The 26,401-nt window shown below is 46.7% G+C and overlaps 1 protein-coding gene across 7 annotated transcripts in view; it reads right to left on the bottom strand.

Annotated features, from left to right (window-relative positions):
• The window catches only part of LOC309344552 (uncharacterized protein), a 131,242-nt gene that overhangs the window by 15,371 nt on the left and 89,470 nt on the right, over positions 1 to 26,401 (bottom strand). For 4 of the 7 annotated variants that reach the window (XR_014157760.1, XR_014157761.1, XR_014157763.1 and 1 more), the window contains one exon: positions 21,123 to 21,350. The exons of 2 other annotated variants lie outside the window; for them this stretch is intronic. Coding sequence is in view for 2 of the 5 variants with exons in the window: in XM_081867051.1 (XP_081723177.1) it covers positions 21,250 to 21,350 (101 nt within the window). In the remaining 3 variants the exon portion in view is untranslated. Of the gene's footprint in view, positions 1 to 9,974; positions 10,745 to 21,122; positions 21,351 to 26,401 lie in introns of those variants that run through there. One more of the 7 variants, XM_081867053.1, reaches the window with a different exon arrangement.

Raw genomic sequence — 26,401 nt, 5'->3', positions numbered from 1 at the left:
AATCAATCACGGAGGAGCTGCTTCTTCATCTTGAAAGGATTCCATTGCCCAAAGCTCGGAGGCAATTTTACAGTACTGTACACTTTGGAAGGCTTGCCAGGCTTGCCGTCCTGTTTTGCCACCAACTGTCCATTGGGTGGCGCTGTGGCTCCAACTGGGCAGCACTACGAGCCGGCAGGCCAGTTTTAGTACCAGATGCGGGGAAATTTCCCTTGGTGCACAAAATAAAAATAAAAATAGTCAATCAGTAGTAGTAGCGGAAATGTAATAAATATATATTGAAGGGGAATTTTGAACCCTAATATTTCTGTACTTGGAAAGCATATTTATTCTATAATCAGTCCTGACTTTCAAATACTGGAATAATCTCCTGTGAAAACTAGTTATGCATCAGATATTGTAAGAGGACTTAGCGCTTGTGAGGTTTGCAATCCAGGTGAGCTCTGATTTGGGTGATGCTTTGGAGGGGTGACTCCAGTATTAAGAGCTGTCACACTACGATAGCACCTAGAATAAGGTAACCAGATTTATTTCAGTGAATCCGGGGACACTTTTCGACTTCAATGGATTTTGTATGGGGATTGATCTGTCAATCCGGGGGCTGTCCCTGGGAAACGGGGACCTCTGCTGTGCTTGCTGCTCCTTCTTATCCTCAAGTAATGATGAATTTGTGATCAAAATGTGAATCTACATGAAAACATGTAAACAAAAATGACAAAGAAGATGGCTAGATTAGACTTTTGTTCCAACCTTTCAAACAGGTTTGCCTTAATTTAAAGTCATGTGTGTACTGGAATGCATTTTTTAAAATACAACTCCCGTCTCCTACAGCTGAGGTGAAATGGCTACACTATCTGTGCCCCTAGTTCTCCTATGGCTGAGGTGAACTAGCTACACTGTCTGTGCCCCTAGTTCTCCTATGGCTGAGGTGAAATGGCTACACTGTCTGTGCCCCTACTTCTCCTACGGCTGAGGTGAAATGGCCACACTGTCTGTGCCCCTACTTCTCCTACGGCTGAGGTGCAATGGCCACACTGTCTGTGCCCCTAGTTCTATGGCTGAGGTGAAATGGCTACACTGTCTGTGCCCCTAGTTCTCCTACAGCTGAGGTGAAATGGCTACACTATCTGTGCCCCTAGTTCTCCTATGGCTGAGGTGAAATGGCCACACTGTCTGTGCCCCTAGTTCTCCTATGACTGAGGTGAAATGGCCACAGTGTCTGTGCCCCTACTTCTCCTATGGCTGAGGTGAAATGGCCACACTGTCTGTGCCCCTACTTCTCCTACAGCTGAGGTGAAATGGCTACACTGTCTGTGCCCCTACTTCTCCTACGGCTGAGGTGAAATGGCCACACTGTCTGTGCCCCTAGTTCTCCTACGGCTGAGGTGAAATGGCCACACTGTCTGTGCCCCTACTTCTCCTACGGCTGAGGTGAAATGGCCACACTGTCTGTGCCCCTAGTTCTCCTATGGCTGAGGTGAAATGGCCACACTGTCTGTGCCCCTAGTTCTCCTATGACTGAGGTGAAATGGCCACAGTGTCTGTGCCCCTACTTCTCCTACAGCTGAGGTGAAATGGCCACACTGTCTGTGCCCCTACTTCTCCTACAGCTGAGGTGAAATGGCTACACTGTCTGTGCCCCTACTTCTCCTACGGCTGAGGTGAAATGGCCACACTGTCTGTGCCCCTAGTTCTCCTACGGCTGAGGTGAAATGGCCACACTGTCTGTGCCCCTACTTCTCCTACGGCTGAGGTGAAATGGCCACACTGTCTGTGCCCCTAGTTCTCCTACGGCTGAGGTGAAATGGCCACAGTGTCTGTGTCCCTAGTTCTCCTACGGCTGAGGTGAAATGGCCACACTGTCTGTGCCCCTACTTCTCCTACGGCTGAGGTGAAATGGCCACACTGTCTGTGCCCCTACTTCTCCTACGGCTGAGGTGCAATGGCCACACTGTCTGTGCCCCTAGTTCTCCTACGGCTGAGGTGAAATGGCCACACTGTCTGTGCCCCTAGTTCTATGGCTGAGGTGAAATGGCTACACTGTCTGTGCCCCTACTTCTCCTACAGCTGAGGTGAAATGGCTACACTATCTGTGCCCCTAGTTCTCCTATGGCTGAGGTGAAATGGCCACACTGTCTGTGCCCCTAGTTCTCCTATGACTGAGGTGAAATGGCCACAGTGTCTGTGCCCCTACTTCTCCTATGGCTGAGGTGAAATGGCCACACTGTCTGTGCCCCTACTTCTCCTACAGCTGAGGTGAAATGGCTACACTGTCTGTGCCCCTACTTCTCCTACGGCTGAGGTGAAATGGCCACACTGTCTGTGCCCCTAGTTCTCCTACGGCTGAGGTGAAATGGCCACACTGTCTGTGCCCCTACTTCTCCTACGGCTGAGGTGAAATGGCCACACTGTCTGTGCCCCTAGTTCTCCTACGGCTGAGGTGAAATGGCCACACTGTCTGTGTCCCTACTTCTCCTACGGCTGAGGTGAAATGGCCACACTGTCTGTGCCCCTACTTCTCCTACGGCTGAGGTGAAATGGCCACACTGTCTGTGTCCCTACTTCTCCTACGGCTGAGGTGCAATGGCCATACTGTCTGTGCCCCTACTTCTCCTACAGCTGAGGTGAAATGGCTACACTATCTGTGCCCCTAGTTCTCCTATGGCTGAGGTGAAATGGCCACACTGTCTGTGCCCCTAGTTCTCCTATGACTGAGGTGAAATGGCCACAGTGTCTGTGCCCCTACTTCTCCTATGGCTGAGGTGAAATGGCCACACTGTCTGTGCCCCTACTTCTCCTACGGCTGAGGTGAAATGGCCACACTGTCTGTGCCCCTAGTTCTACGGCTGAGGTGAAATGGCCACACTGTCTGTGCCCCTACTTCTCCTACGGCTGAGGTGAAATGGCCACACTGTCTGTGCCCCTACTTCTCCTACGGCTGAGGTGAAATGGCCACACTGTCTGTGCCCCTAGTTCTCCTACGGCTGAGGTGAAATGGCCACACTGTCTGTGCCCCTACTTCTCCTACAGCTGAGGTGAAATGGCCACACTGTCTGTGCCCCTATTTCTCCTACAGCTGAGGTGAAATGGCTACACTATCTGTGCCCCTAGTTCTCCTATGGCTGAGGTGAAATGGCCAGACTGTCTGTGCCCCTACTTCTCCTACGGCTGAGGTGAAATGGCTACACTGTCTGTGCCCCTAGTTCTCCTACGGCTGAGGTGAAATGGCCACAGTGTCTGTGTCCCTAGTTCTCCTATGGCTGAGGTGAAATGGCTACACTGTCTGTGCCCCTACTTCTCCTACAGCTGAGGTGAAATGGCTACACTGTCTGTGCCCCTACCTCTCCTACGGCTGAGGTGAACTAGCTACACTGTCTGTGCCCCTACTTCTCCTACGGCTGAGGTGAAATGGCCACACTGTCTGTGCCCCTACTTCTCCTACGGCTGAGGTGAAATGGCCACACTGTCTGTGCCCCTAGTTCTCCTACAGCTGAGGTGAAATAGCTACACTGTCTGTGCCCCTACTTCTCCTACGGCTGAGGTGCAATGGCCATACTGTCTGTGCCCCTACTTCTCCTACGGCTGAGGTGAAATGGCCACACTGATGTGCCCCTAGTTCTCCTACGGCTGAGGTGAAATGGCCATACTGTCTGTGCCCCTACTTCTCCTACGGCTGAGGTGAAATGGCTACACTGTCTGTGCCCCTACTTCTCCTACGGCTGAGGTGAACTAGCTACACTGTCTGTGCCCCTACTTCTCCTACGGCTGAGGTGAAATGGCTACACTATCTGTGCCCCTAGTTCTCCTACAGCTGAGGTGAAATAGCTACACTGTCTGTGCCCCTACTTCTCCTACAGCTGAGGTGAAATAGCTACACTGTCTGTGCCCCTACTTCTCCTACGGCTGAGGTGCAATGGCCATACTGTCTGTGCCCCTACTTCTCCTACGGCTGAGGTGAAATGGCCACACTGATGTGCCCCTAGTACTCCTACGGCTGAGGTGAAATGGCTACACTGTCTGTGCCCCTACTTCTCCTACGGCTGAGGTGCAATGGCCATACTGTCTGTGCCCCTACTTCTCCTACGGCTGAGGTGAAATGGCTACACTGTCTGTGCCCCTACTTCTCCTACGGCTGAGGTGAACTAGCTACACTGTCTGTGCCCCTACTTCTCCTACGGCTGAGGTGAAATGGCCACACTGTCTGTGCCCCTAGTTCTCCTACGGCTGAGGTGAAATGGCCACACTGTCTGTGCCCCTACTTCTCCTACGGCTGAGGTGAAATGGCCACACTGTCTGTGCCCCTAGTTCTCCTACGGCTGAGGTGAAATGGCCACAGTGTCTGTGTCCCTACTTCTCCTACGGCTGAGGTGAAATGGCCACACTGTCTGTGCCCCTACTTCTCCTACGGCTGAGGTGAAATGGCCACACTGTCTGTGTCCCTACTTCTCCTACGGCTGAGGTGCAATGGCCATACTGTCTGTGCCCCTACTTCTCCTACGGCTGAGGTGAAATGGCCACACTGATGTGCCCCTAGTTCTCCTACGGCTGAGGTGAAATGGCCACACTGTCTGTGCCCCTACTTCTCCTACAGCTGAGGTGAAATAGCTACACTGTCTGTGCCCCTACTTCTCCTACGGCTGAGGTGCAATGGCCATACTGTCTGTGCCCCTACTTCTCCTACGGCTGAGGTGAAATGGCCACACTGATGTGCCCCTAGTACTCCTACGGCTGAGGTGAAATGGCTACACTGTCTGTGCCCCTACTTCTCCTACGGCTGAGGTGCAATGGCCATACTGTCTGTGCCCCTACTTCTCCTACGGCTGAGGTGAAATGGCTACACTGTCTGTGCCCCTAGTTCTCCTACAGCTGAGGTGAAATAGCTACACTGTCTGTGCCCCTACTTCTCCTACAGCTGAGGTGAAATGGCTACACTGTCTGTGCCCCTACTTCTCCTACGGCTGAGGTGAAATGGCTACACTGTCTGTTCCCCTACTTCTCCTACAGCTGAGGTGAACTAGCTACACTGTCTGTGCCCCTACTTCTCCTACGGCTGAGGTGAAATGGCCACACTGTCTGTGTCCCTACTTCTCCTACGGCTGAGGTGAAATGGCTACACTGTCTGTGCCCCTACTTCTCCTACAGCTGAGGTGAACTAGCTACACTGTCTGTGCCCCTACTTCTCCTACGGCTGAGGTGAAATGGCCACACTGTCTGTGCCCCTACTTCTCCTACGGCTGAGGTGAAATGGCCACACTGTCTGTGCCCCTAGTTCTCCTACAGCTGAGGTGAAATAGCTACACTGTCTGTGCCCCTACTTCTCCTACGGCTGAGGTGCAATGGCCATACTGTCTGTGCCCCTACTTCTCCTACGGCTGAGGTGAAATGGCCACACTGATGTGCCCCTAGTTCTCCTACGGCTGAGGTGAAATGGCTACACTGTCTGTGCCCCTACTTCTCCTACAGCTGAGGTGAAATGGCTACACTGTCTGTGCCCCTACTTCTCCTACGGCTGAGGTGAAATGGCTACACTGTCTGTGCCCCTACTTCTCCTACAGCTGAGGTGAACTAGCTACACTGTCTGTGCCCCTACTTCTCCTACGGCTGAGGTGAAATGGCCACACTGTCTGTGCCCCTACTTCTCCTACGGCTGAGGTGAAATGGCCACAGTGTCTGTGCCCCTACTTCTCCTACGGCTGAGGTAAAATGGCCACACTGATGTGCCCCTAGTTCTCCTACGGCTGAGGTGAAATGGCCACACTGTCTGTGCCCCTAGTTCTCCTACAGCTGAGGTGAAATGGCCACACTGTCTGTGCCCCTACTTCTCCTACGGCTGAGGTGAAATGGCCACACTGATGTGCCCCTCGGTCTCCTACGGCTGAGGTGAAATGGCCACACTGTCTGTGCTCCACACAAGGCACCATTTTTGACTGATAAAACAAAGTGCTACATCTGCATTAATCTAACTAAAAGTGCTACATCTGCATTAATCTAACTAAAATTAACTGGAATTTGTTGTCATCCAGCACACATTTTAATTACCATGAAATACTTATATTGAACAAACGCTGCATCATTTTTGTCACACATTTCCAGAAGGGAAAAAATGAGTCCAGAGTGGGATGACTTCTTGTGGTTTGACATGCAATGTTGATGTTTATAATGCTGATGTTTTATAAGCTGTCTTGCTTTTTTCTTTCTTCCAAGGAAGTCAGAGTGGAATTTTTAAAACAAACAAAATCTGACAGCACTGCTGGGGGCTAATCTTGTGATCTGTTTGTGGGAAGGGGGGAGGCCGAATGGCTGGCCTGGAAAAACTCCTGTTCTTGCACATCTTCAGCAGTAACACACAAAGGAAGTCAAGCAGCTTTGTAGCAGAATCTGATAACGCGTTGCTCCTTTGTGGGGAATACTCGTGCCAGAATATATGCACACTAAGTAGTAGTATGATATTACCTTGGAACGGAAAATCAACATGCATTTTGTAGATGCAAGAGCGTGAGGGAGCAGGCAAGAATGTGGAGAGCTACTGCCAAAATCTAATATTTAGCATTCATTTGGAAGGTTGCATTCTGATACATGGACCATCACGTGGGTTTGTTTTTTTCCATGTAGGGGCACTGCTAACTAGGAATGAGGAATTTCAGCTCCCTGGGTTTCTCTTTTTTCCTATCTCAAATTCATTTCTCCACATTTGTGCAGCAATTTGCAATTTTAAAAAAAATCCTCATGGAAATTCATCAAATTTTAATGTGATTTTTTCCCCAATAAACACATTTTGGTGTTACATATACATTTTGCAAGCAATTTCCCCTAATATAAAGCATTTTAAAGTACATATATGATTTTTTCTATATACTGTTGGGGAACCTAAGTCGTAAAATTCAGAGAAGTACAGATTTTGAAAGATAGCTGTGTTTCATTGAAATTGGCCCATGGACACCATGAAACATGGTGCTTCCATGTTCACATTAAACTTTCGAGAGAAGAAATGTCTGGTGAACTGCCAACCTTTCATGATAACCTGGCTCCTATTTTCCCACTAGAAGTGCTTCTTGTGCAGCAAAATCCAGTGTGACTCACTACCAGGGGTGTAGCATCAGGGGTGCCAGAGGGGCCATGACTCTGGGTACAGATTATTGAGGGGGCACGAAGCAGGCACCCCCATGCAGGCACCTCTGGCCTTCTACTCCTCTCTGCAGGCATTGGTTCTGGACTGACCAGCCTCTTCCTGGCACTATGAAGTGTGGAGTCAGGCCAGTCATTTCCTTAACCAGCAATCTGTCTTCATTGGGGCCAGCCCAACCACGAGGCAGACCGAGACAGCTGCCTCAGGTGGTGTAATACTCCACAGTATTCCGCCACGATACTCCACCACTGCCTCCACACAATCTTGTGGGTCTCTCATGAGATCTCAGCAGAACCAGCTGCAGTCACTTCTTGCTTCTCCAGTGGAGACCCTCACTTAGGGGCTAGGGAAGGTCATGTGAGGCCTCTCATGAGGCTGTCATGAGATCTCGATGGAACTTGGAAGCCACAGCCACAAGGCTTCGGTGGAGGTGGCAAGGTGGAACATGCGCAAGGCAGCACCTTCCCATTTCACCTCGGGCAGCAAAATGGGATGAGCCATTCATGGTCCTGGTAGTGCAGACCTGGTTCCTGTTCCCTGACTTCCTGGTTTAAGCCTGCTGGTGTCTTCAAGTAGGTTGTTCAAAGCCACCCAGTGATTTCATGGCTAAAGGAGGATTTGAACCCTTGTCATGCCAGTTCAAGTGTCTTTCCACTCCACAGCAGGCCATATCCCATTTCTACAATGACTCGTTTAGATTTATTTACTTACCCGGCATATTTTTTTCAGAATAGAAGCCTTGTTTACAAAGCCACTGAAATCAGATTCTGCTTTGCATTCTTCCACTGGAAGAATACCACAAGTAATACAACTAGTAAAAATTCTAAAAGCATTCTGTATCTTCACCAAGGGACCTGTGACTTGGAATTTTATGCACTCTACCTACAAATGGTTCTGATTACAAACCAGGATGCAACAGTCTGTGCCAAAAGAAAAAGAAAAAAAGAATGAGATGGTGTACAATTCAGCTTAGTTATCCATAGCACTGTTGTTGTGTTAACCTAGGGATGGGGGGCTAGCTGCAGTCTGTGTCAGCAGATCTGGCCGCTGGAATTCTTGGGAGACAGACAGAGCAGTTTTCCTTTGCAAAGGCAGAAGCAACATTGTCACCGACTTGTTTTGAAGGCAGTCGCTGTCATCAGTTGAACATGACCCCTCGTTGCTGTGCCATGAAAATATTTATGTGTTGCATGGCTAGCGGTGGTTGTGCACGCTCAACACATTAATAGGCACCCATGTTTGAAATTATTTTCCCAAGTTATTTGGTGGCCACTGCTCTGTTTTCCCCCTCTCCGAAAAGCAAAGTCACTGTCTTTGGAGATCACTACCTGCCTTCGATGACCTTCAGCACAGAACAAAAGCTTTGAGTGCCTCAGTGACTGTACTCAGGGCTTCTCTCCACTCCCTTTACCCCACCCTCACCCTGTCTCTAGGCAAGCCATCAAAACAGTCAAGGCCGTGGTTTGCTGATCTTTTGACACCTAGAAGTTGCAGCCAAACTCTTAAGGAATCAAGGAGAGAAACACAGAATTGGAAGCTGGAATTAGATGTCGTTTTCTAAGTAAGACAAAGGCTTGCTAAGAGCTTAGAAGTCCTCAATTTTTATTTTTACAAAATAGTTTTGGATTCTTAAAATTATTTCATGCATTGAATGCATCTGCATGTGACTGCAGTCCCTGACACAATGGAAATCAAGAGAGAACCTTTACTTAAAGAATTAAAATGTGAAACTGCTGATGTTCTAACAAACAAAAAAAGCCTGTAACTTGTACCAGAGGACCGGAAAGGGGTCAACACCAAATTTTATAATGGGATCTAGGGAGAATCTGGGAAATTACATGCTAGCTAGCTTTCTCTTTTTGGAAAACTGGTGGCAAGCATTGTTAAAGACAGATTGCCAAATATATAGAAGAACAAGTCTTGCTGAAGCAGTACCGTCCTGGTTTCTGCTATGGCAAGTCCTGTCTCACTAACCTTAAGCATTCCCTGAGAGTGGCAACAAGTATATAGATCAAGGTGATTCCAGTTGGCATCGTGTGCTTTGGGACTAACCAGTGAAGTTGCATGCTAGAAGATTCAGGACAGACAACAGGAAGGACTTCTTCACACAGCACTGTGGAGTTCACTTCATCAAGATGTCATGATGGCCACCAACTTGGATAGGTCTAAAAAAAAAAAAGGATGTGACTAATTCTTGGGTGATAAGGCTATCAATGACTACTAGCCAAGATGTTCCACCTCCACAGTTGGAGTAGTATGCCTCTGAAAACCAGTTGTTGGAGAGCAGAGGGGGAGAGAGGGCTCTTGTGTTCAAGTCCTGTTTGTGGGCTTCCCATAGGCATCTGGTGTGAGAATGTGATGGGCCTTCAGTCTGATTTAGTCTGTTTCTTAATATGTCCTTAGAATACAGTAATAGAGGGTATCTGTCATGGCATCACACAAGTTTATCAGAATGCGGTAAGTTTTTATGTTACACATTTGGGTGGGGAACACTCCCAAATAGAAAATTGTTGGGCTGAAAGGTTGGGGAACAATGTCAGTATCTGAGATTCCATAAATGAAGGAGATGAACATATATCCCAATCAGTGAGGTGGGTAGGAGGAGAGAATGCTATCCCATAGGTTTTCTGTTGCCTCTTGCTATTTATTTGAGACAGTGTACTGTTTGTTATGGTCATTCCTTCAAAGAGTTCAAGAAGAAGAAATGTTTGTACTTCATCTAAAATCTAGAGGGGACACAGACTCCCTCAGTATTCCATCCTTAAATTGTTTTTGGTAGGTCCATCACATACATCCAGGATGTGGATAAACTGCTAAACTGAACTTAGGTTAGAAAAACATTATTCTGCAGTACTTGACTCCAAGCCCTTTGCAGCCCTGCAGGGAAATCAAAGACGACAAACAAAAAGATTAGGAGCAGGGGTGATTAATTTTATTATTAATTAGGCTGTTGGTTTATTTATGTACCAATTGGCGTGCATGATTTTATAAAAGGATGTAAGAAGAAAAGACTTTTTGCCCTAAGGCATGAAGAGATATGGAGAAGTCTAGATGTGCCCTATGTTGCAGTGAAAGTATTTTCTGCCTCCCCAGATCCAGCAGAGGAATGGAGGAGGGGCAGTAGGGGTGAGGATGCCACTTGGGGGACAAATGGGTAGGGGATTCGAAATGCTGGAATAGGCCAACAGCAAAGATGGGGCCAGATTACATGCTATGCAGGAGACTAGAGTAACTTCCAGATGACCTGAGCATTTGTCCAGATTTGTTTGTTTGTAGGTTCCACTGCCAAGAAAGGCTTGTCTTCCATGCCCACCTGCCTATGTTTATTTGGAAGGGCAGCACCTACTGCTTGACATAGTCCTTTACGTATCCAAGCCCTAAATCATTTCATGTTTTAAAGGCAAACACCAGTACATTGAATTGAGCCCAAGAACAATTTGTACAGAACAACATTGCAGGCATGCATTCCATGCTGCAAGCTGCACTGAGGACTCGTTTTTTGCACCAACTGCAGTTCCTGAGCCATCTTCAAAGGTAGCCCCACGTAGAGTGTGAAACGTTTTTCTCATCTGTGAATCTCTCTGCTCCCTTATGATATCAAGAACAAAGAGACTGAATCTGTAGGGAGAATGAATAAGATGCTTTATAGCATCCAGGGTCAGAAAGGAATGGAATGCTAAGTATTACACCATGTATAGCACACGAGTCAAAAGTATGCTACCATGCTCCTACATAAATTCCCAGTTATTTAAAATATAGAACCTTCATCAAAAGATATTATAGCATAGTAATTGCAAAGAACTTGATAGGTCAAGATGCCTGCATGCTGCAGGCCCTCCGACAGCAGGGAAAGTAATTTCATAAGATACGCCCAGTTGACTTGAGCAAGACAAGGTAAGCTCTAGTCTACTGAGGAAAGCAAACTTATCAGAAGCTAACAAAAGCAAATAAAGCCAGCTAGCCTGGTCCAAGTTTCTCAGGCCAGATTTGGTTTGATCGGAGCATGTGAACAAAACTCACTAGTTTTCTGAGGTAAATGGGTGTGTATTGGTTCAACATCATTTCATTCTGCCCAATATTAACATTCCACTACCCTTCTGTGACCTCAGCCAGCAATTTCCTGAAGCATCAGATCGGCATATCCAGTTTCAAGCAGAGCACTGTCCAAATAACTGTTGGTATGACAAAAGGCATACCAAAAGAAAGCGAGGGAAAACTGAAGCTAAGTCCGTAAAAGAAACAAAGAGGCGATTGTTAAATGGCCACAGGAACACCTTTGCTAAAGGAGTCTGTGCGCTTTCCTATTACTTTTGCCTTTTAAAAAGCCAGGATTGAGCGATTTATCCTAATGACCCTATGGAATGCTGCGAGTCAGTTCAAGTGTGCTCTTCCTTAGTGTGACTCAAGCCTTTTCTGAGCCTCTCACACCTCAGAATGTGGCAAGGATCACTTTGCCTGATCCAGCAAAGCATTTTTTCTTGCCCATCTCATATCCTTTCACTCATGACTTTTCAGATCTTCAGGAAACTTAACTGTGTTCCATTACGCTCATGACTTGCCCAAGGCCACCCAACGAGTGGCCTTGGGAAAGTTATTATCCCTTAAATCCCATTACTGCAATGGAATTTGAACTCGGTCTCCGGAGTTCAAGGCTACCCTCCCATCTTTAGGCCCCATGTTTCAAACCAGCACTAGATTCAGTAGTCCCAGGATACCTGAGGGGGCAGGGGAAGAGCAGACAGAGATTGGCCAACTGTAGACAGCAAGCTGTTTCCTTGATGCAAGCCAAACCCAGCTGGTATTTTCTTACTCCTCTGACTTGCATGTGTGTTTTACATGACTATAGAAGGAGCAATCAGTCAGCTCCCAAGAATCTTAGCAACAGCAGCAGCAGGAGCAGTGTCCCCTGGAAAGGCTTGCAGCAGCTGAAACAGTGATGACTCAGCAGCCTCTCCCTCTCTGGCCGTTTGTTGATCCCTGGCAAGAACTCCAGCCCAAGTCCTCCTGACTCCCTTGTTTGGGTCAGTGATTTCTTCCTGGCACCAGCAGATAAATTCCTGGATCCTGCTGCCCTTGGCACTAGAGAGTAGCCAAAAGGAACTGACAGCTGCAGCCAAACTGTGCACAGAGTGCGTGCTTTTCCATTCTTGTTTGCTTAAAAACAGAGCAAAAGAATTAAAAGCAAAACAAATCCAATGTGAAGTTAGTCAATGATTACAGAGCAATAACAGAGCTCAGCGTTAGCAGGTGCGGGGTGGAGATGGACTGTCTCTTCTGGCCTTTGGGAAGGAAAACAGCTCACTGGGTTTCAGGGTGGGCTGGGGACACGGAATTACATCACCAGAGGCTTTGTTTATTTGGCTTAAAATAAAGTCTGGAACTTCAGCCTTTGGATACGTGCATGAATCTTTCACCTGGTTTAAATTACAACTGGTGCAACAAGTTGAGCTGGTCTCAAGTCAGTGTCCCCCTTGAGCTGATTACTTTGACCACGTTGCACCCAATAGTTCACTTGTCATTTTTGATGCGATCCGGTGGAAATGGTGTATATATAGATATAATTTTACATGCAGTCACTTTCACAACTGTTACAGAGGTCTGAGATCTGCAGATGATTTAAAAAAAAATATATAGGCCACAGACTTGTCAAAATGGCTTCCCTATGCATGATTCTATGATATATAAAATTAATATATCGAAGCATCAAATGCCACCAAAATTATCTAGAAAAGCCGTTCTTTAAAACAGCAGTATTTTACAATAAAAACAACAAAATAACAGCATCATATCTTTCAGAATAAACTACTTGGAATAAATGGAATTTTTAAAAATCTATTTAAAGGCTTGTATTGATGGAGCCATCTGCACTTCAGTTCAGAGGAAGTGCTGTTATCATGGAGCCACCACTAGTGAGACCCTGTCTCTACTTTTGTATTTCATGGCAAACTCATCTCTCCCCTTCCAATTTATGAATAGAGTGTAACCAGCTGAGGATAACATTTCACATACCTGATGAGCTGGCTTCCAATTTGCAAAAGGTCATGCCACAATGCATTTGTTAGTTTTTTCAGTGTTACAAGTTGCACTAGCCTTGCTAGTTGGCTCGATTGGTTAGAGCATGGTGCTGACAACGCCCAGGTCACGTTAGATCCCTGTATGGGTGCATATTCCTGTGTTGCAGTGAGTTGAATGAGATAATCCATGGGGTCCCTTCCGACTCTATGATTCTATCCTTTGGTATGAATGAGGTTCTAATGCAAGGATCATGTTCCTTCGGGAGTAGTACCCCCCAACAGGGGTAATCTGTTAAGGGCTGCATGCTGGCAGTGGGTAGTGTAGAAGCCAGCATTAGGCAGGGACAGATCAAAAGTGAGCATAACTATCATATTTTTCCATGTATAAGACTAGGGTTTTTTCCTAAAAAATAATGTCAAGAATTAGGGGGCGTCTTATATTCTGGGCCATCTCCCGCCATTTTCTTAAATCTGAGTCCCCAAAAATAGGAGGAGTCTTATATTCTGCCACTGTATTCTGCTCTGGTCAGACCTCACCTGGAGTACTGTGTCCAGTTCTGGGCACCACAGTTCAAGAAGGACACTGACAAACTGGAACGTGTCCAGAGGAGGGCAACCAAAATGGTCAGAGGCCTGGAAACGATGCCTTATGAGGAACGGCTAAGGGAGCTGGGCATGTTTAGCCTGGAGAAGAGGAGGTTAAGGGGTGATATGATAGCCATGTTCAAATACATAAAAGGATGTCACATAGAGGAGGGAGAAAGGCTGTTTTCTGCTGCTCCAGAGAAGCGGACACAGAGCAATGGATCCAAACTACAAGAAAGAAGATTCCACCTAAACATTAGGAAGAACTTCCTGACAGTAAGAGCTGTTCGACAGTGGAATTTGCTGCCAAGGAGTGTGGTGGAGTCTCCTTCTTTGGAGGTCTTTAAGCAGAGGCTTGACAACCATATGTCAGGAGTGCTCTGATGGTGTTTCCTGCTTGGCAGGGGGTTGGACTCGATGGCTCTTGTGGTCTCTTCCAACTCTATGATTCTATGATTCTATGATTCTATGATTCTATGATTCTACATGGGAGCGTCTTATAGACAGAAAAATACGGTATTCCCTTTCTCTCTTTTTCCACCTCTTTCTGTGAGCAGGCAGGCAGGCAGACAAGCAGGCATGCTTGCACAAACACATCAAGTCAAACAGAAACACACATTCAGACAGCATTCTCATTCTTCTGTTAACCAGCAGTGGAACAGGGGAATCTCTGCCCTTCACTGTACAGCAGTGGGAGGGGAGGGGGAACTAGGCAGGAAGTTCTCTTGTCGCCTTTAAAAGGGATCTCTGCTCTCTTTGGGGTGCCACCATTGCAAGAAGGTCTTAGAAAACAGGAAGAATTCCTGTTTCCTGAGCTGTAAGACCTTCTTGCAATGGTGGCACCCCAGAGAAAGAAGAGGTCCTTTTTAAAGGCAAGAAGAGCCACCCGATTTGGGGACTGAAAAAGTTTTGGGCACCTTAAAACACCTGAAGCAACTAGCAAGGACTGTGTGGATGAGGAGTAAGCAGAAAATCATTTTGGTCTTTAAAAAAGCTAAATGGGGTAGATATGGCACATGGATAAACAATCCCCGATTTACAATCTGGACTTCCAAAATGCCACACACAGAGCTATACAAGCCCTGACAATCTGGGCTCAGGGGTGTAGGAAGGGGGGTGCCGGGGTGCTGGCCACCCCTGGTGCCATCATGAGGGGGGTGACAAAATGCCAGCTGAACTTGACGCTGTCTGTGTAATGGAACCAAGTGGGGTTGAGTTGCATCGCAAACACCAACGCATCTCTTTCCCACCTCTGTGGCTGGGCGCGTGCACAGTGGGCCGGACCCTGCTCTCCCTGCCTGTCCATGTCTCGCCCTCGCTCAGGGGCTGTGTGTGTGTCTGTGTGGCCGTGCATGCCGTGGTCGAAGCTGTGCTGCTCACAGGGCAAAGCAGGGTCCTTCTGGGGCTGACGCAAACTCCCGAGAAGGGCGCGGGGGTGAGAGAGGCTGTGGTCGCCTGTTTTCGCCTTTCATTTAAGGAACAAAACACACTGGTTTGGGGGTGGAGGGAGGGAGGTGAGAAAGAGCTGTGTCTCTGACAAGGCAAGGCGGGATCAGGACCAGCAACAGCATCACCTGCGTGGCTTTCTTTGATGGGGGGTGGAGGGAGGAAGGGGGAGAAGGCAGGATCTGCATCGTGGTTGCCTGCACGGCTCTCTTTGACAGATTTCAATTTCAAGGGGGGGGGGGCGTTGACCAAAAAAAATCCGCACCGGGTACCACCTGACCTTGCTACGCCACTGCCTGGGCTTTAATGAGATTTACTCCCAAGTAAGTTTGTACAGCACATTTGCTCAGAAGTAAGTCCCAGTGCATTCAGTGGGGCTTACCCACAGGTAAGTGTGCTAAGAATCACAGCCTAAAGACATTTAGAACTGGAGCGTGCCTTATGCTGTTATGTTTCACTGCTGTTTCTTTGAAGAATTTGTCTACAACAATGGTCGTTCCAACTGTGCTAGATGCTGTATGGTTTTTAAGTGTAAGTTTATTGCTTCTTTTATTTCTTATGTGTTGCATTTTATGGTATTCCAATTTGAATTCAAACTGTAATGCAATAAAATGCAATTTGTAACGCAAACAAAATGCAAACTTCAATTAAAAGTCAATCTGAATATTTAACATAATGCATGCGCCGTCTCCTGGCTTCCACCACAAATCCACAGACATGCCTGAATGGAGCTTATGGACCACTGGTGGTCCTCAGGCCACAGTTTGGGAACCTCTGGTCTAACATCTATACAGTTATGCTGCTGTCATTGAAAAGGGTCAATGTGGGGGACAGCTTGCATCTACTATAATAATAATACATCTATTACTCCAAAGGAGGACCGCTGTCAAAACAGTAGGAATCCAAAAGGGGAAGAGCAGGGATTTCTATGATTTCTATGCTTGTGGTTCAGCAGGAGAGGGGGAATCTGCTTGTGGAGCTTTTTCGTGGCCTCCTTTCCTGCCCCTCCTAAAAGAAATCCCTCTGAAACAAAAACATGTATGTGCAGAATCTGTCTCCTCAGCCGCAATGGTGGCCGCACCTCAAAAGCTGGAGCCTCCTTCCTCTGAGCGGGAAATGACTGAAACATAAATAGCTTGGAAAGAGCCAGGAAGCGAAAGGCCTTTTTCCTTCACCCCCCCCAACCCCCGCTCCTTGGCAATAGCCGTGTATAGTTACAGTTTAATCTTGGAAATGTCAGACAGCTGTTCCCGGTTGCTAGGAGACCAGCGCACATTATGCAGATGTCGAGGACCTCAAATGTCTGCCGGAAATTGCAGCCTGCAGTGTGAGGAGAGATGCACATTTCCCTGTCTGGGGAGCCCAGCAGGAGTCTCTCTCCCCCCCCCCATACATGCACACACACACATGCAAATACCACCCCAACCTTGAAGAGTTTTGGAGGGTGGGGGCGGCTACCCAGACAGTCGACTCAATACATTCTGGAAAATAAAACTGCACACAAAGGAATCTGGAGTAAAAGGTGTATCTCAGCTTAGTGTAGCAAGACAAGCAAATTGGGCCGAGGGGGTGTTGTTGTTTTACAGCACAGCTTTGTAGTAGAGCCAGCTGCTAAAAAAAGGTTGGAGGCCATTTTTGCAAGTGAAGATTAAACGGGCTGCATTTCCCATATCTATCATATGAAAGGAGCTCGTATGATCATTCAATTTAAAAACAGCTCGTTTCTACTTTCTATCTAGCATTATCAAACTTTGTTTTACTTAATGGGCCCAAGCAAGAGGACATTTAAAAAACGAATGAAGTGGCTGGGCCAATCCGAATCCTGGTGGAAAACCCCATTTCTTCCATGCATTAGCGGTACTGACAAGTGGCATTACTCAATGGCATTCTTGAAATGAAAAAAGCACACCCTGTAGGCTAGGTTTGAATGGGGCTTTGCTACCCAATAATATGCTATAGGCAGCATCCCCACCGTGTTTGTAGCAGGGAGGCTTCCAAGTGCCTACTGCTGTATGTCTCTGAGAATGCATTACTTGTCGAAAGGAGGATAGAACTTTTTTTATGTACAACAGCAGCAAGAATACTCATCGCAAAGTATTGGAAGACACAAGATCTACCCACCTGGGAAGAATGGCAGATGAAGGTGATGGAGTACATGGAACTGGCTGAGATGACTGGCAGAATCCGGGACCAAGGAGAAGAGTTGGTGGAAGAAGATTGGAAAAAATTCAAAGTTTATCTTCAAAAATATTGCAAAATTAAGGATTGCTAGAAAGATGTTGGGAAAAGAAAATTATGTGGTTTTAGTAGAAATGACATAAAGGATTAAGTTAAAATGAGTTGGTGAAAGAGAGAATGTAAAATTATAGTATATTAAGACAAATTATTAAGATAAAAATAAGCTTGGAAGGATTTGCTGAAATAACAAATTGAATTAGAATACAAAAATGGGAGGCGTGAGGAGGTCAAGGAAATAAGTGAATGTAAGTAAGTGATGTACAGGTTTGACTTGTTTTTTATCTTTTTTCTTCTGTTTTCTGGTTTTTGCTGATTTTTTTTATATGTATTTTTTTTTGTTTTTTCTTTGATTGTTATTATTTTCTCTTTTTTTCTGTAATCTTTAAAATCTTAATAAAAATTTATTTTAAAAAAAGAGAGAGAATGCATTACTTGTAAGGCTCTAAAAAAGTACCCTTTGAGGAAAGGGTTCAACAGAGACATATAAAGAGCAAACAGAGGAATCCTATGCACCAGTTAGGCTACATGTCATCTAGACCCGCCCCTCTCCTCATCACAGGTCACAAAGTCCTGCAGGAATAGCAGAGCAGCTGGGGAAAGAGAGGGGGGCTGCCCAGCTGCTCCCCACTGACCAAATGAGCAGCGCAGTGGAGGTGCTTAACCCTTCCCTCTCCACTGCAAACCTGATGACAATTGCCCCACATGCTTCTACTAAGTTTTAGGAGGAAACTGTTAAATCTCTCTGCCCTGCCCCTCACAATCACCCTGCAGTCATAAGATAATTGGCAAGAAGAATCTAAGATATGTGGAAGTGGTGAGGTGGCTACAGAGTCCCACTGCTCAGCTGAAGTGTGATTGTGTGTGAGAGAGAGAAGGGGGAGGGCTGTCATCACTCACTTTTGGCTTTGTAAAATGGCACACACACACACACACACACACACACACACACCATCATCCCTGGAAATGCCCACTTGTCAGGAAACATGCGAGTGATGATACCCACATGCCACCCACATACGGAAGAAGCCAATGTAGTCCTGACAAAAACACTCCCCTGCAGCACAATATGCAAAACCACAGCACAGCACCCCAATCCATCAGCCAGCACAGCCAGTCCCAAGGCACCTCTCCAGACTGGGGTTCAAATCCCCTTATGCTGTTCAGAAGCACTGCTTTGAAATACAACCTACATAAGGAAGAAAGAAGAGCCCACATAACACAGCACACACACACATATCTCTGAGCAGGAGGTCTGCTGAGAACACAGGCCTTGGTGGCGGGGAATGGATTCAAGACTCACCCAGGGAGGGAAGGGCGCTTTTGCCAACCAAGGACAGGCCAGGACATGTGACAAGGGCAGCCAGAGACTCACACGGCATCATCCGGTGGCTAACTGCATAGGACAGGGGTCAGAAAACTTTTTCAGCAGGGGGCCGGTCCACTGTCCCTCAGACCTTGTGGGGGGCTGGACTATATTTGGGGGGGGGGAGTGAACGAATTCCTACGCCCCACATATAATCAAAAGATGCATTTTAAATAAAAGCACACTTTCTACTCATGTAAAAACACCCGGCAGGCCCCACAAATAACCCAGAGATGCATTTTAAATAAAAGGACACATTCTACTCATGTAAAAACATGCTGATTCCCGGACCGTCTGCGGGCTGGATTTAGAAGGCGATTGGGCTGGATCCGGCCCCAGAGCCTTAGTTTGCCTGCCCATGGCATAGGACATGGGCCTGGGGAGCAGGAGATGGGAGTTTGAGTCCCACCAGGAGGGAAGGAAGGAAGGCAATTTCAGGGAAAAAAGCGAGAGAGCTCCTGCCTCATTTCTTAACCACTCAGCCACAGATGTGCCATGATAAGGAATTTCTTTCTCCCTTGCTCCCCGAGAAACCAGTCACAGATGCCAGGAGCACAAAGGCTGCAGGGAGGGCCCCAGCGAGGTGGGTCAGCTCCCAGTTTACATGCTGCAAGTCCCAGATGAGAATCCATTGTGGGGGCCTACATGCAGGCATGGATCTGTCTGGTCAGAGCAACACATAAAGTTTACCTAGCAGTCTTGGAGGCTCAGAAGATCATGATAGAGTACCGTGTGCTGTGATTCTAGTCTTATTCACACCCCAGTACCCAGGAAGCTTTGGGGCTAATTATAGGCTAATTAGGGAGGAGAGTTTTCTGGCCCATCCCTGTCTGGTGGGCATAGCCTAACAGGACCAAAACAAAACGATGACTAAAGCAGACACCAGGGCAGCAGTATGTGTTTATAGAGGAACAGGTATGCCTCATGTAATTGGTAGGGTTTGCCATACGTTGTTGCTATTTTCTCCAGTCCTGTTTCCACATTTTTAACGGAACTGGGGTTAGTTTTTGAAATATGGCAACCCTAAAAGAAATGCCTTGGACCCAAACTAAGGCCTTAATAACCGTCACTTTGAATCGTGCTGCAGAATGAACAGGGATCCAATGCAGATTGCAGTACAATAAACTACATAATCTACACAGGAAGAGGTTTTACAGGGAGTTCTGGAAATGCAGGAGACTGAACCTCTGCATGCAAAGTAGAGGCTGTGCCATTGAACTATGGCTCTTCCCTCCAAATAGTAACATTCTGTCCCGGTGAGACACAGAAAGATTATATACAGACACTGCACCAATTTCACAGAGTCCTTTTTTAAAGACTGACTCTGCTGGCATGGGATCCCGGATCCAAGCTCTTAGGATCCCAGACGCCACAGAATGAACAGCTAAAAACAACACACACGCCCCCCCCCCGCCCCCCATCTGCTGAGCACTTTGTCAATATCATGCCAGGTTAACAGTAACTGAAGGAGTGGAATAGAGGCTGCTGAGGAGAATAAATTGAGCCAGGTAAACAGCACTGCGGTAGCGGCGGGGGCAGCAGCAGCGAAGGGTTGCCATGGCGACGGAGCGAGTGAGCAGATTGATCGATATGCCTGCATCGCCTCATCTGGCTGCAAGCCACGTGCTGCTACGGAGGGAGCAGGAGGAGGGGGATTTATAGAGGGCGGAGGGGAGCCACAAGCAGCAGGGACGTGGCCTGAGATCCGATATGCCGCAGCGGCGGCAGCAGATCGATCGATACCGTGTTGGAGAGCAAGTAATTGCCTCCCCTCCCAACGTGCCCTGGCAAAGCTGAGAAAGAAACGTGTCCCTAACTCTCTGCCCAGAGATACCCTGCTCCAGTCTTATCAGCGAGGTTTGGTGTTCTGGTGGATTTGTTTACTTGAAAATCTCTCTCTCTCTTTTTCTGTTTCTCCCCCATCAGCCCCCAGCCCTTGGCAGACGCCGAGTGGCTACCCTTGACTTTCCTGGTATCACTGTTGCTATTGTTGTCAGGCTTCTCTTTATGCAGGGCTGTCACTGCTCAATACAGTGGTACCTCGGGTTGCATACGCTTCAGGTTACATACACTTCAGGTTACAGACTCTGCTAATGCAGAAATATTACCTCGGGTTAAGAACTTTGCTTCAAGATGAGAACAGAAATTGTGCTCCGGTGGTGCGGCAGCAGCAGGAGGCCCCATTAGCTAAAGTGGTACCTCAGGTTAAGAACAGTTTTGGGTTAAGTACGGACCTCTGGAACGAATTAAGTACTTAACCCGAGGTACCACTATACTGACAAAACATCCCCACCCCCCTGGGGAAGAAAAAACAAAGCAAGCTTAGAAGATGGGGGGAAAGCGCTCTACCAGTTATGACCATCGCAAACAGCCCTTCTCAATGAATTCCACCCTGAGGTGCAGAGAGATGCCACCATGAAGCTGAAGCAATGTAGAACACACATACACACAGAATTTATTATTTTGTGTGTGTTCCATCATAAAGCATAGGGTGAATGGCTTCTGATGGATCGATGCTGAGGGTCTGATTTTGCCTTAACAGGCTCCTGCCAGGCCACCAGTGATGAGTGACTGGATGCTGAAATGAAAGAGAGAGGAGGGAGGGAGGGAGGGAGGAGAAGAGGAGCAGGTTGAGAGATTAGGTCACAAGCAGAGGAAGGCAAGGCGCTCCAGGGATGGAGCAGGCACTGCAGGGGAGCATTTTGTAAATGGCAGCTGCCCAATATTGTTAAGGTTCTGCCTTCATGCCAACAAGCTACTGCCTTTCCTCTCCTCCCTGATATATATCACAAACTGGGCTCATTTTGCATTTGAGCCAGCAGCTCAAATTCTAGCCGTATTGAAGCAAACAAGAACATACAGTACATAGTAAATCGGGAAGGGAGGATTTTATGGAGTTTCCTTCGAGACTGTGCCTAGTTACTGGTCGCTAAAATCAATGAGACTGGGAGGGAACTATGTTTAGGACAGATACATCTTTTCTCTCCTCTTCATTTTCTGCACCTGTACGGTGGTTGTAAAATCTGCACTAGCTATTAATGTCCATTCATTTGTAAAATGGTTCCCTCATCGCACTTCTGTGCAGCATTCGTACATGTACTGGCATGAGGCCCAGGGCTGATTGATGCACACAAGTCCGTCTTATCACTGGGTGACTGCAACATGCAGTTATTACTCGGGTGTGTGAATGAGCCAGATTTGGCACCGCAGATAGAAATTCTGTATCTTTTCAGGGGAGGAAGTTCCTTTTCTCACTGGCCAGTCATTGTATAGACGTGGAGAAAATTCAAGATGGGGCCGTGCATGTGTGAACCAGCTCCCCTGCTGTGATATGAATGAAAATGCCATCAGGCCTTCTAGGGTGAGAACCATCTCTCTCCACCCTCAAATGGCAGCGTCAACAGGAGCATGGTTCTGTGTTCCAGTTAGTGCTGAGTACGGGGCAGCCATCTGCAGAGATCGCAAGCACATTTTGAGACCAAGGTCACAATCACTGGGTCAGGAGGTGCTGAACCAGAAGTGTATGGCACAGCATTGCAATAGAATAAAATTCAAAAGAGGCATAATACAGTGGTACCTTGGGTTATGACCTTAATTCGTTCCGGAGGTCCGTTCTTAACCTAAAACTGTTCTTAACCTGAGATGCGCTTTCGTTAATGCAGCCTCCCGCTGCCGCCAGTGCGCGATTTCCGTTCTCATCCTGAGACAAAGTTCTCAACCTGAGGTACTACTTCTGGGTTAGCGGAGTTTGTAACCCGAAGTGTTTGTAACGTGAAGCGTTTGTAACCCGAGGTACCACTGTGCTGCACAAATGTTTGCAGGATGTTCCTCTATTTGGAGCACGCCGTGCCTGTCCTATGAAATTTACACTAGCAGGAAGCAGTACAGGGATGACAGGCGTCTGCGGGTTGTGCCTCTCAGGCTGCATAGACACTATACATTTAAAGCACATTCAAAGCACATTTTAGCCTCAAAGAATTCTGGGTGTTGTAGTTTGTTAAAGGTTGCTGAGAGGTGTAACTCTGTATGGGGTAAACCACAGTGCCCAGAATTCTGTGTGTGTGTGTGTGTGCGTGCTTGGAATGTGCTTTAAAAATATAGTGTGTAAACAGATTTAGGTGTGCTGAGTTAGCATGTCTTAATACCGCAAACGGCTCTGTCTGGAAGCAAAGCTTTCCTGGAGGAAGAATTAGGTCACTCCCACAACCAGAGTGAAATCTGGAACTTGAAAACTGGCTTGAGAGCTAAAAAACAGGTAAAAGTTTATACTTTTAGTTAAACAATTTAAATTGGTCCAGTATAAGGCATCAGTTTATTTTGTACATCTGATTTGTCGTAGCCAATATCCCAACATTGGAAGGTGTGAGACAGAATCTCTGCTAAGTTAGGAACAGTGTGAGTAGTCATCTTTTTCCAACAAATAATTTTTCACTGTTTGTACAATGTACATAGGATTTTGGGCAACCACTTGACCTAGGAGTGCCCTCATCCTGCAGGACAGTACCACAGCTGGAGGAGAATAATTTGAATTGTAGGCTGTGATGCAGCAAAGAGGCATTACTGTATGATTAATGGATGCTATTAATTCAGGAGAGACACAGTTTTTACCGAGCAGTAAAAACTCAGGACAAATATCAGACAGCAGTCACTGTCTAGTGAACAAGCGAGCTTTGATACAGGTGAATTTTTATACTGTACTCAATTGGCTTTCCCAGAATGAAGGAAGATTACTTGGGACACAGCTGGACACTTCCAAAGTAAGCGAGCTAACAACTTTTACAGAATAAACGATAATAGCGCTTGCAGGCTGTTTGGCAATTAATAACACTCCAGCTTGCAAACCCATGCATTTAAAAGGAAGGAGCTGTCAGAGCAGTCACAAAGCAACATCAACCACCATGTGCATATGTAGAATTGGAGATTTCCAGGACTGGAATGGATCTGAATACATCTTGTCAAAGCCTGTGGACTGAGCCAGCATCCATACCATAAGCACCGCTGCAGAGGGAGAGCAGAAACAGCAGGGAGTATTCTGGGCAATGTCTTTCCAAAGAACCCTTCAGGCTTGTGGCTTTTCCTTTCCTATCTGAGCAGTTCATCAGGGGAGGGGAAAGGAGCACTGTGCATTGGGCAGCTGTTGTGCTATGGGACAGCTGCAGATTTCTATGCTCAGGTGAAGAATTCAAAGTAATAGGGAAAGATAGGAATACTGGATGACCAGCCCTGGATGTTAAAAAATGGTTTCCAAATGGGAATGTTGCAAAGAGGTTCCTGGCTGATAGATGCAGCTCCTTTGGATCTCTGGAGCAAGCAGAGATTTTTCTCCCTGCTTCTTCAGCCTAAAGGGCTATAAATAAACAGATACTACAAAACGCAATTTAAGTAGGGCTGCCATACATCCAGATTTTCCTGAACATTACTGGCCCTAAGGAAGTCAGACTATCCTCCACCAGGGCCAGGGCCTTTTCAGTGATGGCTCTGACCTGGTGGAATGCTCTGTCCCATGAGACTTGGGCCCTTCAGCATTTAACCTCCTTCCGCCAGGCCTGTAAGACAGAGCTATTCCTCCTGGCCTTTAATTTGAATTCAGCCTGATCTTTTATTTCCCTTCTCTTCCCTCCCCCTCCCCTTTTATGAAGATTACCCGCTCCGAGACCCCACAGCTAATTCTCCCTTGGCCTCCACACTGGCCCAAGTAGGACTAATTCAGCCAGCTAGCCCTGGTGACTATCTAATGTTTATTGGATGGGTTTCCCCCAAATTGATTTTTGAACTTTGAATTTTATTGTTATTCATGCTTTTATACTGTATTCTATGCTGCTTCTATGTTGTATTACAATTAAGTGTTTTAAATTTGTTGTTAGCCGCCCTGAGCCCGGTTTTTGGAACTGGGAAGGGCGGAGTATAAATAAAAATTTATTATTATTTATTATTACTGGGATTTCAAAAGCAGAATTGATGTCCGGGGGGAATTTCCAAAAGGCGGCGCTGGACCTTAGGCAACTCAATTGAAAAATTGCATGGGGAGGCGGGCAGGTTGGCATTTTGTAAAAAATAGCTCAACAACTTTCGGGGTATCCTGGTTTTTACTTTAAGAAATATGGCAACCTTAATTTAAGCCTCCAATGCTCTCCCCTCCCCCTCCAAAATAAACCTCCCAAATCTGGTGCCCTTCATACTGACAGAGACTGATGGGAGTTTTTGATGGGAAAAACAAGCCGTCTGAAGGCAATCCTGCATAGGGATTTTTTTTTAAAAAAAAATGTTTACTGTTTTATTATGTTTTTATATATGTTGGAAGCCGCCCAGAGTGTCTGGGGCAATCCAGTAAGATGTGCGGGGTATAAATAGTAAATTATAAGTATGGTATGGGATGTTCCTATTTTCATCAGAGAAATGTTTGAGGGTATGCTTCATAAATCTAAAAGCACACTTAAAAAATCCTAGGCATGGTAGTTTGTTAAGGGTGCTGGAAACTATGGCTCTCTGAGGAGTGAACTACAGTTTCCAATATTTTGGGGCAGAGGTAACGTGCTGTAAATGTGCAGTGTGTATGCAGCCTGAGAGAGTGAAGCTGAAAGCACATCGGGGTTGGGAGAAGGTTTGTATAAAATGCTATATTGATTTCTGCCCCCCCCTTAATAAAGCTTAATAAATAACAAAGCTTAATAAAGAGTGTTCAGAAAGGCCATCACTTTCTGATTCTGCCGTCCGTATAATTCACTCCATATTTATAAGGCAACAGGCACCGTGTGGTTGCTGCTCTGTTCCTTGCTCGATGTTTCTTTCAGCCATCTTGAAACATCTTTGCCTACTTACCACCAGCACAGAGCTGCAAACACCCTAAGCCTACTTCAAAAAGCAGCAAGGGACAGAAATCATCCAAGCTTAATGGTGCAATGCCCCAACAAAAGGCCGTCCTTTGGGACAACAACAAGCACGTGGTATGCATCTTCTTCGCGACGCAGCAGAAGCAGCCTCAGGGGTGAAATAACCAGCTGCTGATGTCACTATTAGAAACACAGACAGCACTGATTTCAATACAACAGATGCACTCCCCACCTGGCACCTGGCTAGATATTATACAACCCACATCGCACTCACTTCTGCAGCCTCAGCTACTACAGTAACCTCCAAGAAACATTGTTTGTATCTCGAGAGGGAGGTTTGCATCCTTCTCTTATTACAGCCATCTAAATTGGGGGTTCCCAAACTGGTTTGTGGACCACTGGTGGTTAGCAAGGTCCATTAAGGTAGCCGGTGGCCTGTCTGCAAAAATACAAAATCATACAGCATCTGGCACAGCGCAGTGCAATTGCTACAAAGGCAGAGAATTCATTTAAGTGGCTGCTGAGACCCTTGCCAATTTTCAAGGGGTGTGTGGTGGGAGAGGGAGTTTGGGAGCCACTGATCTAAATTGTTCTGCCAATGGGGCTCTGCATCCCTTGATTGCCTTTTCTTAGAGCTCCCTACAAGAATGCAAGGGCAGCCCTGTTGAATCAAAGCAAAGGACAATCTAGATTGTAAGGCCCTTGGGAAACAGACTCCATTCTTTGTAAAGCCCAATATATATGGGTGGCAGTATATAATGAATAGTAATGTTCTGTGGCTTGTTGTTTGTTCCGATTC

The sequence above is a fragment of the Podarcis erhardii genome (genome assembly GCF_964252035.2).
Source record: "Podarcis erhardii genome assembly, chromosome: 1".
Taxonomy (NCBI): Eukaryota; Metazoa; Chordata; class Lepidosauria; order Squamata; family Lacertidae; genus Podarcis; species Podarcis erhardii.
This window is presented reverse-complemented; position numbering and strand designations above follow the sequence as displayed.